Source organism: Myotis brandtii, unplaced genomic scaffold, assembly GCF_000412655.1.
Source record: "Myotis brandtii unplaced genomic scaffold, ASM41265v1 scaffold893, whole genome shotgun sequence".
Lineage (NCBI taxonomy): Eukaryota > Metazoa > Chordata > Mammalia > Chiroptera > Vespertilionidae > Myotis > Myotis brandtii.
The window spans coordinates 550,663-566,166 of record NW_005371660.1 but is presented as its reverse complement, the minus strand read 5'-3'; the positions used below and the strand labels follow the sequence as shown (position 1 = coordinate 566,166).

Genomic DNA, 15,504 nt, shown 5'->3' with positions numbered 1-15,504 from the left:
GAACCAGGTGGAGGGGAGCTATGGGGGGGAAAAAGAGGAACAACTGTAATAATCTGAACAATAAAGATTTAATTAAAATATATATATATATGGCAGATAAAATTGGTAGAAATTGATGATTGAATTGATATGGAGATGAGGGGAGAGGATCCCAAACTCATCTGCTTCATCAACAATCTATGGAGTTAGAAGGACAAACTCCATCCTGTCCACTTTATAGATGTTTGTTTGGGGTTCAGAAAGGCTAAATGACTTAACCAAACTCAAGTAGTAATTTAATGCCAGCGCTAGAGGGGTTCAGCCTTGGGCTCTTTGCATAACAGCCTGCTCTGCTTTGAGGAAGTTCTGGCCTGAGAGTCCACATCCCAAGAAGATATTGATGCTGGAAATATGAAATAGTTGTGTGATCAGAGATACCTGCCAGCCTACCTGAAAGTCAAGATTCAATATTGATGGGCAGACTCACAAAGAAGCTTGGGGTGGGTGGCAAGGAGAGTATACTTCCCATAGTATATTAATTACACGCATAAGATTTAGAATTAGACTGCACTTTCTAGCACTAAGAACTTTGGAAGGAGGGCCCATGGTTCAGTGAGGTGTGAGGGAAGGAGTGAGGAGTATAGGGTGAAGGGACTAGTACCTGAGTATGTCTGGTACAGGAAAAGGTCCTGTTTAGCACTGATCAGCCATGCATTCTTATGGACCATTGACCTTTAAAAAAGACAAAATTGTGTTTTAGATGAATATAGCATCTGAAATGGCTTTTTTTTTTTGATTGGCTCCCTAAAAGGAAGATTGCGAACTAACCTCCAATAATCTTTAGAACAGTTTAAATATCAGCTCCTTTTGATGACTAGAGAATATACCAATGGGGCAAAGTATTCTGATCTAGAAAGTGACTGTATGAGAAGAATAATACCAATTTCACAGAGTATCGAGAGCATGAAATGAAATGATGAATGTGAAAGGGCTTGATATGGAGCTGGCCTACAGGAGATACTCAATGAATACTAGTTTTATTCCTTCCTAACTTAGAGAGAGAGAGAGACAGAGACAGAGAGAGACAGAGAATACCCATACTTTGGACTGTGTAGCTGAGAGTAACATGTCATCATCATCACAATGAAATCAACATTATTTAGACAATGTGTTTTTAAGGAAAATATCTGCCAAATTATATAGTGACAGAACATGAGGTAAGTCATACAGAAAGAAATTTAAAAATTCTAATTTATCTCTCCATACCTCTATGAAATTTGTACCCTTCCCATCATGAAATTCCTGGAATGTATCTAATAAAATTGTGTACTATCTTAAATTTGCAGTGCTATGAAATTACTCATGAGGTAATTCCCAAAATTCTGACCATCATCACATTAAAATATTTACATTATTTCAAGATGAGTGCAAAGGAATCAATTTTATCTACCCAAATAAAAGAGATCAAGTGGGTACACATGGTTTTATCATTCTATTCTGTTTATGTATGTTTGAAATTTTTTTATACAAGGTTAAAGAAAGGAAGCAAGACAAGAGAGAGATAATACAAGATGAAGATAAATTTGGTTCCTCCCATTTACTTACTTTCCTTTGTTAAATACTGAGAAACTAACATTCTGGGAACCTGTAACAAACAAACCAAAACAGACATTAATACAGGAATCTGCAAGAATCACCTGGGCCAGGCCATTGCTGCCATTACCCCAAGGACTCCAGATATCAAGCCATGACCCAAACCCGTAATTTCCTCAATGGTGCCCAAAATAAACACATCGCATCTCTGCTCCATCAGCAACATCCACCAATAAAAGGAGAAATGTATTAGCGGATGGCAGGTTAGAGTTCAGGCTTAAAGTTAGACCAACTGAGAAATCCTACTCCACTGATTACTAGCTTCAACTTTATCACCTTTAAAGTGAAAATAATTTCACCAATCTCACAGGTTTATTGTGAGGATGATATTAGTTTATGTTAAAACTTCTTTACATAAGGTTTTTGTTTTGTTTTTATTGTTTTTAGAAAGAAGGGAGAGGAAGATAGCGATAGAAACATCAACAATGAGAGAGAATCACTGATTGACTGCCCCCTACTAGGGATCAAGTCGGCAACCTGGGCATGTGTCCTGACCGGGAATCGAATCATGACCTCCTGGTTCATAGGTCGATGATCAACCACTGAGCCACACCGGCTGGGCATATATATATAGGGTTTGTAGGGAGTTCTCAACAATGGTAGTTACTATTATCATCCTCATGAGAACCAATGCTTGAAATGGTTTTTTTCCCCATATAGAGAAAGAAATGAATAAGACTTTAAAGCCGATACTTCGCAAACATACCAATATAGTTGCCTTCCACACGGCACTGCAGAGTGCCAAGACCATGGTCTTCCTGAAGGGGGTAGCTAGGGAAAGAACCAAACACCTGGGTGACAATTCCCAGACAACTCAGTTCAGAAGCTCTAACTCTTTAGTCATAAAAGTAAAGCAATAATAATAATAATAATAGCAAATTAGCCAGAGAAAGTTGGTAGATATTAAAAGCATAACGAGGTCATTGGGACAGATGCTTAGGGCATCACTAACTAGGGTTGTCATCTCATTTGCCACCAGTCAAAAACACAGTGTGAGAGACATTTTACTTACTCCTACCCTCCATTCAGTCCTGTCTTTCCAAAATCTCTTTTATGACAAGATAACAAAATTCTTATTTTAAAAAATCTATTAGCAGGAGTGAACTCAAAAAAGGACAATCCTGGGCAGACAAACTTAAGACACCAGGCAGAAACCACATTATAGAATTTGGCTCTACTAAATGCAAGTCCAAAAAGCTAAGCCATAGAGTATAATTCTTGTGATGACCTCAAAGGGAGGTTAATCCACTTAGTCTAGAGCAGTGGTTCTCAACCTTCTGGCCCTTTAAATACAGTTCCTCATGTTGTGACCCAACCATAAAATTATTTTCGTTGCTACTTCATAACTGTAATGTTGCTACTGTTATGAATCGTAATGTAAATATCTGATATGCAGGATGGTCTTAGGCGACCCCTGTGAAAGGGTCGTTCGACTGCCAAAGGGGTCGCAACCCACAGGTTGAGAACCGCTGGTCTAGAGTAAAGTGAAAATCCAGCAAAAATGTTGGTTATCTGGACTGTAAGTATGTAGACACACATCTTAAAAATAGTCATTGAAATAAATAAATATATATAGTAGTTGCTTTCGTTAGCTAGTCATTACAGTATAGTGGTTAAGAGCATGAACTCTAGAGGCTGGTTAGCCAGCCAGAGTTCAAATCTTACCTTTGCCACTTTCTCTTTGTGAGACATTGGGCAAGTTACTTAACCTCTCTGTGCCTCAGTTTCCTTAGCTATCAAGTGAGACTAATAACTATATTTACTCACGAGGTTACTGAGTGGCTTAAATGTAAAGCATTGGAGCAGGACATGGCCTACAGTAAGCACTAGGAAGAGTAGCTATTGTTTTCAAGAAAAGGTTTCAGAATCACTTCAATTTGCATTTTGAATTAATTACTAAAGAGTCTAAAGACAAAGCATTCCACAATTATGGTCATTTGTATTTTAAAATAGTGTGTGTGTGTGTGTGTGTGTGTGTGTGTGTGTGTGTGTTCTACCCAGGTGGAAGAACCTAAAAGCATTTATACTGGCAAGAAAAACACTCACCAGCTTCCAGTCTGCCTATTTACAAGAGAGCAAGGAGTGACCCAGTAGTCTCCTTGAGCTTCCAAGATCAATGGGCTGGAAAAAAAAAGTGGGTGGGGGGAGACAAGAGACAATAGTATGCAATGCTTCCAGCAAGCATTCCAGGCAAAATTTAGACAAAATATTGTTATGAACATTCTCCTCTGGATTTATGGAGTATTACTGCAGGTGGGTGAAGTCTGTCCCCTGAGGACATGTTGAACCAAATTCTCAGCCTGAAGGTAGGGGTGCACAACACTGTTTCATGGTTCATCCTCTCACACTGCAGAGGGAGCATTTATTCTCTCCCGAAAAATCTTCATCCTCTCCACATTGGCTATAGTGGGTCTACACAAAGCTATAGAGGAGTTTATGCCTTTGTTCCCCCTTTCAAAGATTGCTTCCCAGACCAAGGCTAAAATGGAACCAAGTAGTGAATAAGGCCAATGGTGTGCTTTGGGCTTCTATCTTCCACAGGAAAATTAATTTCCTTTCAAGACAAGTTGACCATTACTGAATGCCAGAAATGTAAATCTTGAGAGTACTCGAGTCCCGTTCTCTTCAACTAGGGAAGAATCAAAGAGAGGAAGCGGAACAGAGGGGGATGGCCCACCCTGTCCAGGGGGGTGAAGGAAAAACTAGACACAGTATACAGAATCTACTCAGCCGAGCATATAGTAAGATTATGTGCCTTCTACTTTGTAAACTCTCACTATAATTGCTTCATAGGTTAAATAACCACCTTCAACACTCCCTTCTTATTTTCCTCTCTTTCTGGTATGGATTATTTAGTAATATCACATTCCATTTTTTTAAAGCTTCCAATAGAAAAAGTCATGTTGACATCCTAATCACTCCCAGAAAACATTAAAGACTCAATGGCTTGCAGTACCTTCTTCCGTATTTCCTCTGATCACACTAATAGAATTTCTAAATGCACAAATGGAGAGCAACCAAGCAAGGAAGTTAATGGTCTTTTGGGTTCACACATCATTTTATAAAGAATTTAGTTCATCCTGAGGAACAAAACGGGGAAGGGGAAGAATGGAAAAAGAAAATCCACAGATGCAATTACAGTATAATTCACACTGAGCCCAGAGTGACTAGTTGTCAGTAAATAAATGGACAAACTTAATCGACCAGTCGCAATTACATTAGCAAAGTTTGCTGAAGCCCAGCTCACCAGGGACCATAAACTGCAAAGAGGGAAAATAGTAATTCTGTGCCAACTGCTTACAATTTATTGCTATCGGTGAAGCCGGCCCCAGGAAACAATACAGCATATTTGTAACTAGTTGTACGTCAAAACAAACACATGCTTACCTATCAATGTACTCAGCATTAAAATCAAAGGTTTCCAATTGTCCAGTGATAATCCAGCCATGCACATGTATTAGTTGTCCTGTTTAGTAGAGAAGATTTTTAAAAATTGAATATACTTAGCTCAAACTCTAAATGAATAACATAAACTGTATTTCTTTTTATACATTTCAATATGGCCAAGTTGGTCATGATTCAGAATATTTACTTCTTTATAAATGGTACAACGGGAAAGGATCACGATCCTTTGATTGATATTACTGATCAGAAAGGCTAAAATAACCACTGATTGCAATTATAGTTTAATGGTCTACGTATCTTGCATAGAAGGAATAGTGGGCCTTCCTCACAGTCCCATGAAGCATAAAGCTTTCAAGAGGAGCAGCCGGTTTCTGTACATGGCTCCTTTCTACTTGCTTGCCTGTGTGTAGGCCATCCACCCAATGCGGGATTGAAGAGCAGCATGCCTCGGGCTGCTCCACGCTTCGTGAGACTTTCCTCTGGACACTTGCTAATATGAACTCCTGTGATATGAGGAGGCTCCTATCACCTGGATGGGTACTCAGGGATACTAAACTTTTTTTCCCATATCTCAGAGTACAAAAGATAAATATCATGTTTGACCCAAACGGACCAGAACTAAAAGAAAGGGCATGAGACAGCAGTGGAATTATGGGCAATCACGTCTTGTTCATTTCATTAATGTGTTCATATTCAAAGATAGGGTAATTTGGGGATCCACAAACAGCTGGTGCGTGCCTTGCCTGCTGAAACATGGGTGACTTCTGCTGGGTTTCTTCTATGTGACTTGCAGGGCTTTCCATTGGGTATTAAGTTTTTTCTTAATACCCCCCTCTGTTGAGTTCATAAGATGAATGAAGTTGCAGGCATCAGCGGTCTCCTTTCAGCAAGGCACACTTCAGTACAACCCCTAGCCCCTCTGCTTCTAGGAGTAGGGGAAGAAATCTAAAGTAGCCCCTTCTCAGAAAGAGCTCGGGGGCCCTACATGAGCTGGTCACTTCCATAGTTGAAAAACAGCTAAACTCAGTTCTGTGGACCTGCAGGAGGCAACTTTTAAGCAAATACATCACAGCGAGGTTATGATGTTAAATAAAGATCACCACGCAACCCCCAACCTGGAAGAATGTGCCTTTCAAAGAATTACAGAATTTAAACATCTATGCTGTCATCTTTCATCATCACCTACAATGTTTACACATGAGAGACGTGTTGGATCAGGAGGTAAAACTTCTAAAATAGAAAAGAGAAGGGCACCTATGGGGTTCATGAGGTCACTGAATTCAGAGGACTTCAGTGGCCTTGAAAGAACATTACCATGTAATTGTCACCTTCACAGTAGATGACTGTATTGAAACAATGAGAACCTTCCAGGAAGTATTACCCACTTCACAGGTGAATGGGTAGAAAGAGAGGAAACCTAATGACTTAAGCAAAGGTCAGAGAGTTGGCAAAAGCCTATTGTCTGAAGGTCTCTGCTACTGCCAACAATTAGCAAAATAATTCTCCTTCATTTTAGTAGGGCTCAATTACAGATGTCCTGACTTTGGTGGACATGATTTCTAGCTTTGATGAGCATAATTTTAGAAACTACTAACAGGTTGTAGAAATTAAGAATTCTTGTGAGTTTCTATTTTGTTTCTAAACAGAGAGAGAAAGACCAACCGAATCTGACAAATGGCTAAGCCAGACTGTGAGGCTGGAGGATTCTGCGTCACAGTGAACGACTGTTAACCACATATAGAAATTCAACTGCTCATAAAACATCGACTCTCCTGTCCCCACCACCTCCCCCATCTCCCTGGCTGCTACTCTGGGCAGCCTTCCCAAATGAAATGAGAGTAATCGTGTGGAAAGTGATTTCAAAGATGCAGCCGGGTGGATCCTGCCCAGAGGGACCACTCCAAGCAGGTCAGTCACCAATTGTTCCCCCAGAAGGTGGAGGAGACAGTGTGTGGAAGTCTAACTCAGTGGGAGAAATGGGTCTGACAGATCTGGGTACCAGCTGACATCCCATTTCACACTTCTAAGGGCTGGCTCCTTCATCATGCCTCACCCTAACAAGACGTCTTCTGCCATGTAAACAGGCCTTTCTAAACCCAGAGCAGCAGGAATCCAAATGTTTGCATGTGATTTTCATAGACCACATCTCTTTTTAATAAAACATTATCATGTGCTGATTATTCAGACAAATGGAAATAAACAGATCTGTGAATAAACTGCATTAATAAGGTAAAGCTGAAACTATGCCTATATATACACACACAGATGTACAAACACTTTTTAGTAACTCAGATGCTCATTTTGGCATTCTTGAGCAGTCAAGCCATTCAAAACAACCAGTTAGTTTATGCATTTAGACACAACCACACATAAAAATTTGGCAACTTGCATTCCCATCTGGAAACCCTGAACAAATTTAAAAAACCTAAAATACATGTAAGACTTTGCCAAGAATCAAACAGCAAATTATATATAATCCTAGCTATGTTTACGACTTCGTTTGAAAGCAGGTTTAGCGGTTCCTGAATCTCTTGGTTGCAATCACTTCTTTAATGTTAATCCTCCAGCTTTCTCGCCTTCTCTCCTAGCCTCTTGGCCTTTGCATATCTGTGAGCTAACTCATGCACAAACCCCCAGGAATAGGATCAGGGTTAATGATCTTCATGTGGTATCCAACACTACTCAACACACGACAAAATGTTGGGCATATGGGCCCAGTCTGGTTTCTGACTATCTAGGTTCCAATCTCAGCTGTACACTTATTAGCAGGATGACTTTAGGCAAGTGACTTAACCTCTTGGTATCTATTTCCTCATTTGAAAAATGGGAATAATAACAGTTCCTACAGCATCAGGTTCTTGTGAGGATATAATAATGTAATATATGCCAAAAGCTTGAACAGAACCCGGTTCACAGTAAGTTTCAATAAAGCTTTGCTATTATGTGGCGAGTTATAAATCACAGCAATGAAGATTTCTATTTCCTCCATTCTCTGGCAGCACCTGGTTTGATTTTGCTGCCTCTCTTTTCGTGTTGGGATTCCTTTCATTATCAGTGAACTAATAGAGCAAAAGTGCCCAGAGGTGAAAACAAACCAGTTTAAAAATAAACCAGAGACCAGACACTTACTTTCAAAACAGCATCACAGAAGAAGCTGGAATTTCCCATTTAGGGAGACCACCCACCTGGGTAGAGGAATTTGCAACAGGCATTGTTGGCAAAGGGATTCACAAGTGTTCCTATTTTAATAGGAGATGTCTTACCTGGAACTCCGCTTGGTGGACTCACTTGGTAAACAATGGGTGTCTGTGCCCTGGAAAACTGTTCAGAAAATGTTATCACAAGTGAGCAATTCATGAGAATCTCACCACCACAAGCACAAGTCATTCCTCACAGAGCGTCCAGCTAAGGTAGTAAATGGTATATTTCCTCAAACCACCTTAAATCTAGCTCTTTTTTATCTTTGTAATATTTTTGTAAAGCGGGAGTGGCAGATATCATTACAGCTCTTCCATGGATGAGGTAAAGGAATTCAATAAAAGTCATATAAGAACGCACCCTTGTACCATGTTGCCCAAACTTTGGCAAGAGTGTTTCTACCTGCCAGACTCAGGAGCACGTTCTACCAGAAGGAAAGGTAGGCAGCCCACACTTTAAAATACCAACCTTTTCATTCCATTATTGTAACTTGGTATCTTGGAGCCTTGAAAGGTTGTTTTTTTCCCCTACACAATAATTTGTTTGTTTAAGTGGAAAGAATTGCAACTTAAACTATTATCAGCCAGCATTATGGTAGGGAATTAGCAAACTACGAAAAGTTGGAGATGCACACAAGCAAGGTAGTTATTGGGAACATGGAAGGTGCCTGTTGGGAGGAAAATGATTCAAATGATTCAAGGAATGGGAAGCAACATTACTCTTCAAGGAGGGAAAAGCACAGATGGAGAGGTGGGAGCCTGTGAAAGCCTCGTACCTGGCAGTGCCTCCAAAGCACTTCATCTGCTTACCATAAACCTCACACATGAGGTACAATGCCTGGCTCAGTCATTGTCGTATTCCTGTGCACAGCCTGGTAGGTAGAAGACGTTCAAATTTTTGTGAGTGAATGGAGAGGCCCCATCTGAGATGATGGATATAGTGTCTAAGCCAGTGGTTCTCAACCTTCCTAATGCCGAGACCCTTTAATACAGTTCCTCATGTTGTGGTGACCCCCAATTTCATTGTTACAAATTGAACATAATTAAAGCATAGTGATTAATCACAAAAACAATATGTAATTATGTATGTGTTTTCCGATGGTCTTAGGTGACCCCTGTGAAAGGGTCGTTCGACCCCCAAAGGGGTCGCGACCCACAGGTTGAGAACCGCTGGAAGCAGAGAGAATGAGACAATTCCAGGAGTTCTAACTTGCCTATAGGCATCTGACTTAGTCCCAGATCAATTTGTTTCACAGTCAGGGCCAGTGATAAGAAGTAAAGCGTTAAGAATGGACTGACCAGGCCAAGGTATGAAGATGAGCTAAGGACTCTCCCAGAATGAGACCAATTCTCCCAAACTCCTCTATCTGCCTAAACCACCACAATCGCTCCCCACAATCTGCAGTGCTTCCCTGCTTCCCATTTGCAAAACAAAGACAGCAAATTGTTTTGCTTGGAGTGCTTCCAGCACCGCAGGAGTCCACCTTCCCGAGGAGAATGTTACCAAAGAGTAATCCCTCGTTAATCAACAGCCCTAATCAGACATCAAGAATCAACAGACACTTCCACAGAGCTGCTGAAGGCTTGGCAGTGCAATTTTAGGTATTGATCCACACAGCTGTGACGTTTGCCATCAAGACTAATTTTCTCCCTTTCTAAAGGAAAGGGTTAGAAAATAGTTCACAGAAAATATGTAGAGTCAGGGGTCAAAATAAGAATGCAGTGACCTCACCGGTTGGGAGCTGGCTCCATCTCACCAAAGATCAAGATTAATGTTAATTCCACATACACCAGCCAAGCACATAATCCCCACCACCGCCTCCCAACCTCTTCCTGCACCCAGGCCTTCATCTCCCACCGGTTTTCCCTTCATACCATCGTCACTTCCATTGGGACTTTATCATAGGAGCCTCATGAAATAGACGAATGGTCATTGTTCCTCACGGATGTTAGAAACTGAGGCAAATGGAACAACCAAGTCCAAATCAACTAAGGACACATACCTCTTGATTTCCAACTTGAGATATTAAAATCTACCACTTAGACTATAAGCCTTCCACCAGAAGTTGGGGGAGAAGGGGGACGGGTAGAGCAATTCCTTCATCACCCCCTCTCAATTCCCCAGACACGGTGGGGCAGGCTCAGAGTTCAACCTCCAAAAAGGCTTCACCTGTGATTCTCTCTGAGCTGACACAACACAAAATGGTACATTTCTAAGAGAAACAAGCCCCTGGTCACCCACCAAGCTAGAGACATGACAACGTGAAAAATTAATGAGCTTCCAAATCCAGCTGACCACATGCTGATCCTTGAGACTAAATCAGATCATCAGCGAGGTGGGGGCGGGGGGAGGGAGAGGAAAAGCAGGGGATTAGAATGTCAAAGCCACAGCCACCAGCTGCTTGATAAACCTGTGAGTTGTTGAACCTGTCAGTGCCTGCAGCAGGCTCTTTGGAGTGGACCGGTGAGGTAGGATTAATTTTTAATACTCACGGTTCCCCCAGTCCCAATCCCAAAACAAAAAGACCCCCGTGTTTTATTTAGCTCTCATTAACTGCATCCCCCGGTGAGTTTTCATCAACACGCCAAGCCGGTTGGACCACTGAAGGACTTATTTTCTTCAATGTGCAATTTTAGGCACTGTTTCTCTTCTTTCCCCTTTTGCTTGTTTCCAAGCTTTAATAAGTAGGAAAACTACTAGCTGGGGTGAAAGCCCAAGCAGCATGGTGACTGAGGAGCATGCTCCGCCATCTCTTTGCTGTTAGAGTCACTAAGACAGTCTAGAGGTGGTGATGCGGGTCTTAATAAGAGGGAAGCTTTTTTCCTTTCTGTGCCTATGTGCAGAAGCAAAATTCTGGAAAGGAAGATTCTCTTGGAGTGAGAAACAAGTTGGTAAATGTGAATTGACAGCAAATTCCAAAATTGAAAAATGAATTGCCTATATCGAATGTGGGTCACATTAGAGGAGAATTTAGAGGATGAAGTCTTGCTCTAAAGGAGCACTGAGGAATGACTGAATTGTACTTTCTGTTATGCCCAGATTTCAGGATCCCCAAGAAACCAACAGGGAGCCAGCAGTCCGATGCAAAAGCAAAGAGTCCTTTATATTTCAAGCTAGCTTGAGCTCCCCGTCCACCACACTCACCGACACAACGGCAAGCCAAGTGGCCGAGAGAGAGAACCCCGCGTAGAGACGGGTTTTATAGGGGGGGTTGGAGTAAGGGGAGGAGAAAGGACTGTGCTCTGCCGATTGGCCAGGCGCAAGTCGGTGTCTCGCTACACAGGATGTGGTCATCTCTATGGCGCGCACGTTCTTTGATTGTCATTGGTTAGTTTAAAATCCTGGGCGTGGCCAGCAGAGGCCTGGGCTTCCGGGAAGAAGGTGCCTCTCTGAGCACATGGGGACACAGGGTAAGATGGAGGGCACAGCCCTCGCCCCTTCACTTTCATAAACAGAGGCTCCCAATGAGGAGGACATGTCAAAGGAACACTGCCAAAGCTCTGCCTTTTATGAGAAGTCTGGGACCTATATTTCAGAGTCTATTTTGGTGTAAAACTAATCTGAAATGGACAGTACACTGAACCAAACAGAACATGAAGCCCCAGTGTGCATATTGAGTCTCTAAAATAAGTCAAGCATTAGCTCATAAACTCTTCCTCTCTCCCTCTCTCACTCTCTCCCTCCCTGTTTCCTTTCAGCTCTGAGCTTAAAGGAGAAACTTTCACTCTAGGGCAATGGTTCTCAACCTTCTGGCCCTTTAAATACAGTTCCTCATGTTGTGGCCCAACCATAAAATTAATTTCTTTGCTACTTCATAACTGTAATGTTGCTACTGTTATGAATCGTAATGTAAATATCTGATATGCAGGATGGTCTTAGGCGACCCCTGTGAAAGGGTCGTTGGACTGCCAAAGGGGTCACGACCCACAGGTTGAGAACCGCTGCTCTAGGGTTAGAAAGAGTATAGAAATCAATCGTGAGGTAGAGAGGAAGGTAGAATTTGGGTTCCTGGGTCCCTTCACCATGTTGAGATCCAAAGAGCTGGCAGCTGTACAATGGAATGCTGATGCACACTGGTGATCTTTGTGACTCCTCTGAGCTTCAGTTTAGGCGCAGATCAGAGTCAGATACAGGTTCAAATCCTAGTTCTGCCATTTAATAGGCAAATTTTTTATGACATGGGCAAATTATTTAATCTCCCTAAGCCTCAGGTTGCCCATCTATAAAATCAGGATAATAAATAGTTACCCCATAAAATTGTTGTGATCATTAAATTAACATGCATAAAGATATACAGCACTCAATATTTATCTTTCATTAGTGTAGTCTCAGAAACCTCATAACTATCATCCACCTTTCCTCTTACCCTGGCAAAGCAGACTCCCTGCCTCATTTATAACTTGCTTGTCAATAGCACAAGCACACCCTCAGACCAGGCAAACACTTCTCCATCCTTAGAACCCACCTTGAAAGAACAGCTGTCTGGTAGTCCTGCAGTTGGGCTGCCTACCACCTGTCCCCCAGAGTGCACTTCGAGGTGGTACATGCCCTCATGTACTTGGGACAGCAGAGACCTGAGGACAAACAGTGGAAATCCTTGTGAATCAAACACTCTGAATTGTCAAAACTAGCAGCCCCACCTGACCACTTCAAATCTCCTCCCTGCCCCTGTGCAGCAGAGCTAACCTGAGAAGGCTAAAAGGCTAATTCCAATGTAACCCTGATATTTGGGCGGGCTAGCAATCTGAATCTGTGCCAGCAATCTAATGTGCATCCTTGATAACCTATAATTAAGTCACTGCCCCTTTCCTCTACAAACTGGTCTTACAAGACCTGTTACCTAAATGCTCACATTTTACAGAGGCCATAAACCATGATCACTACACAACCCCCAGAGGGGGTTATCAGCGCTGGCACCAGGCCAGGCCCTTAGATAAGATCTCAAGACCCCCATCCCAACCCACGGGGCTTTTTGCAAAGCCCACTAAAGGTCCAGAAGTCCCCATCCATATCTGGGGGACAAAGAAACCAAAAGGGGATAAAAGAAGGGCTTCCACCATATTGGTTTGCTCAGACTTTGGAGGCAACTCCCAACTCCTCTGAGACCGCCGGCATAATAAAGCTGTGTAACTCCATTTCTCTAAGTGTCGCTTGGGTTTCTTCGGTCTTCTACAATAAACCAAGGATTCCTGTATTCTATTTTTTACTTCCTATATCCACTCACCCACTAGACTCTAAAGGTTGAATCCTTCAGCAGAAGAGGTTATGATTTTTTAATTGAAAGTAACTTAAATTTTAAAAAAGTCCTGAAAAGGTTGGAAGGGACATTGCTAGTTTCCATTTTTTTAAAAAATGACAGTTCCAATTAGATGAAGAGATTTATGTGTGTGAACACAGCAAGTTAAGGACAAAATGGGGCTTGAATCCTAGGCTCTTTATGATAAAAGGCATTGATTTAACCTTTTGCCAAAAAAATTATTGACTTCATAATCATCTAAGCATCCCATAAACACTTCACATCTCCATTAAGAGAATCCCACCTGGCAGACGTGGCTCAGTGGTTGAGCAACAAACTATGAACCAGGAGGTTATGGTTTGATTCCCGGTCAGAGCACATGCCCGGGTTGTGGGCTTGATCTCCAGTGTGGGGCGTGCAGGAGGCAGCTGATCAATGATTCTCTCTCATCATTGATGTTTCTATCTCTCTCCCTCTCCTTCCTCTCTGAAATCAATAAAAATCTTTTTAAAAGAAAGAGAGAGAATCCCAGACCTTCTCTCCTAATTTCATGAGTATCACAGCAATTTCTTTGCCTTTTTGAGGCTGCCATTTATGTTGATTTGTATAAGGGGAAATATGATGAATAAGAAGCTAGCTTTATGAAGTGCCTCCCTTGCAAACCTTCTCATCAAAAATCTTTTAGTATGACCTTAAATATTTAAATTTGCACTGTCCAATGTGTTGGCCACTAGGCACAAGTGTTTATTGAGCACTTAAAATGTGGCTAATCCCAACTAAGATGAGCTCTATGTAAATTACACACTGGATTTTGAAGATTTAATATGCAAAAAAAAGAATATACAGTATCTCATTAATAATTTATATATTGACTCATATGAAATGACAATATTTTGGATATGTTGAGTTATTAAAATTCATTTTACTTGTTTCTTTTGATTTTTTTATGTGGCCACTAGAAAATCTTAAATTATATCTGTGTCTTATGTTACATTTTGATTAGGCAGTGCTGATTTAGATGTTATAATGCCTGTTTTGTGAGAGCAGATAAGTCTTTTCATGATAATGAGTGTGACAGTATTTCATTGATCATACAATATGTTTTTTACACTTGAATGGTAATTGAACTTGACAGTCATCTTCCAATGGAATACATTGAAAAAAACTAGTACTTCTTTTTCTCTAAAAAGATGGTATAAAATGAATGGTACATTATTTGTATGTTAGGACTGACAAGATTAAACAAGTGAATCTTCTGAGCTTTGACTTATTTCACAGCAAGTTCTTGCAGGAATACACATGCTCAAATATATCATAAAACCTATGGGAAATATAAAGCCCAGTGTTAAAACCAATAGTAGGGGGGGAACCAAGATGGCGGCGTAGAGAGTGGACCTGTGGGTGCTGCTCTCTCACAGCATCAATGAAACTACCATGCCGAGACCGGTTTGGCTCAGTGGATAGAGCGTCGGCCTGCGGACTGAAAGGTCCCGGGTTCGATTCCGGTCAAGGGCATGTACCTGGGTTGCGGGCACATCCCCAGTGGGGGATGTGCAGGAGGCGGCTGGTCGTAGGGAGTGGACCTGTGCGTGCTGCTCTCTCACAGCATCAATGAAACTACCAACTATGAGGCAAAAAACCACCACTCAGAACCATGGGGAAGTTGGCCCAGTGGGAGATCTACAACTGGAAGAAAAGAAAGAAGCGCAGTGAGACTGAGAGGGAGCTACGGAAGTGCCAAAAACAGAGGTACGCAGTCACACGCCAGGCGGGCTGCAAACGGATTCGCGGTTTTTTTTCAATCGGAATCCGTTACGAACCCTCGAATCCTCTGGGCTTGCTCGAACCCTCGAATCCTCTGGGCTTGCTCGAACCCTCGAATCCTCTGGGCTTGCTCGAACCCTCGAATCCTCTGGGCTTGCTCGAACCCTCGAATCCTCTGGGCTTGCTCGAACCCTCGAATCCTCTGGGCTTGCTCGAACCCTCGAATCCTCTGGGCTTGCTCGAACCCTCGAATCCTCTGGGCTTGCTCG

At 41.9% G+C, this 15,504-nt stretch overlaps 1 protein-coding gene across 1 annotated transcript in view; it reads right to left on the bottom strand.

Annotated features, from left to right (window-relative positions):
• PKHD1 (polycystic kidney and hepatic disease 1 (autosomal recessive)) overlaps nucleotides 1–15,504 on the bottom strand; it is a 438,226-nt gene that overhangs the window by 412,609 nt on the left and 10,113 nt on the right. Inside the window, exons 5-11 of the mRNA XM_014532447.1 lie at nucleotides 12,701–12,809; nucleotides 8,301–8,358; nucleotides 5,020–5,098; nucleotides 3,679–3,753; nucleotides 2,339–2,403; nucleotides 1,585–1,624; nucleotides 641–711 (exon numbers count right to left, since the gene is read on the bottom strand). Of these exons, the coding sequence (XP_014387933.1) occupies nucleotides 641–711; nucleotides 1,585–1,624; nucleotides 2,339–2,403; nucleotides 3,679–3,753; nucleotides 5,020–5,098; nucleotides 8,301–8,358; nucleotides 12,701–12,809 (497 nt within the window). The remainder of the gene's footprint in view (nucleotides 1–640; nucleotides 712–1,584; nucleotides 1,625–2,338; nucleotides 2,404–3,678; nucleotides 3,754–5,019; nucleotides 5,099–8,300; nucleotides 8,359–12,700; nucleotides 12,810–15,504) is intronic.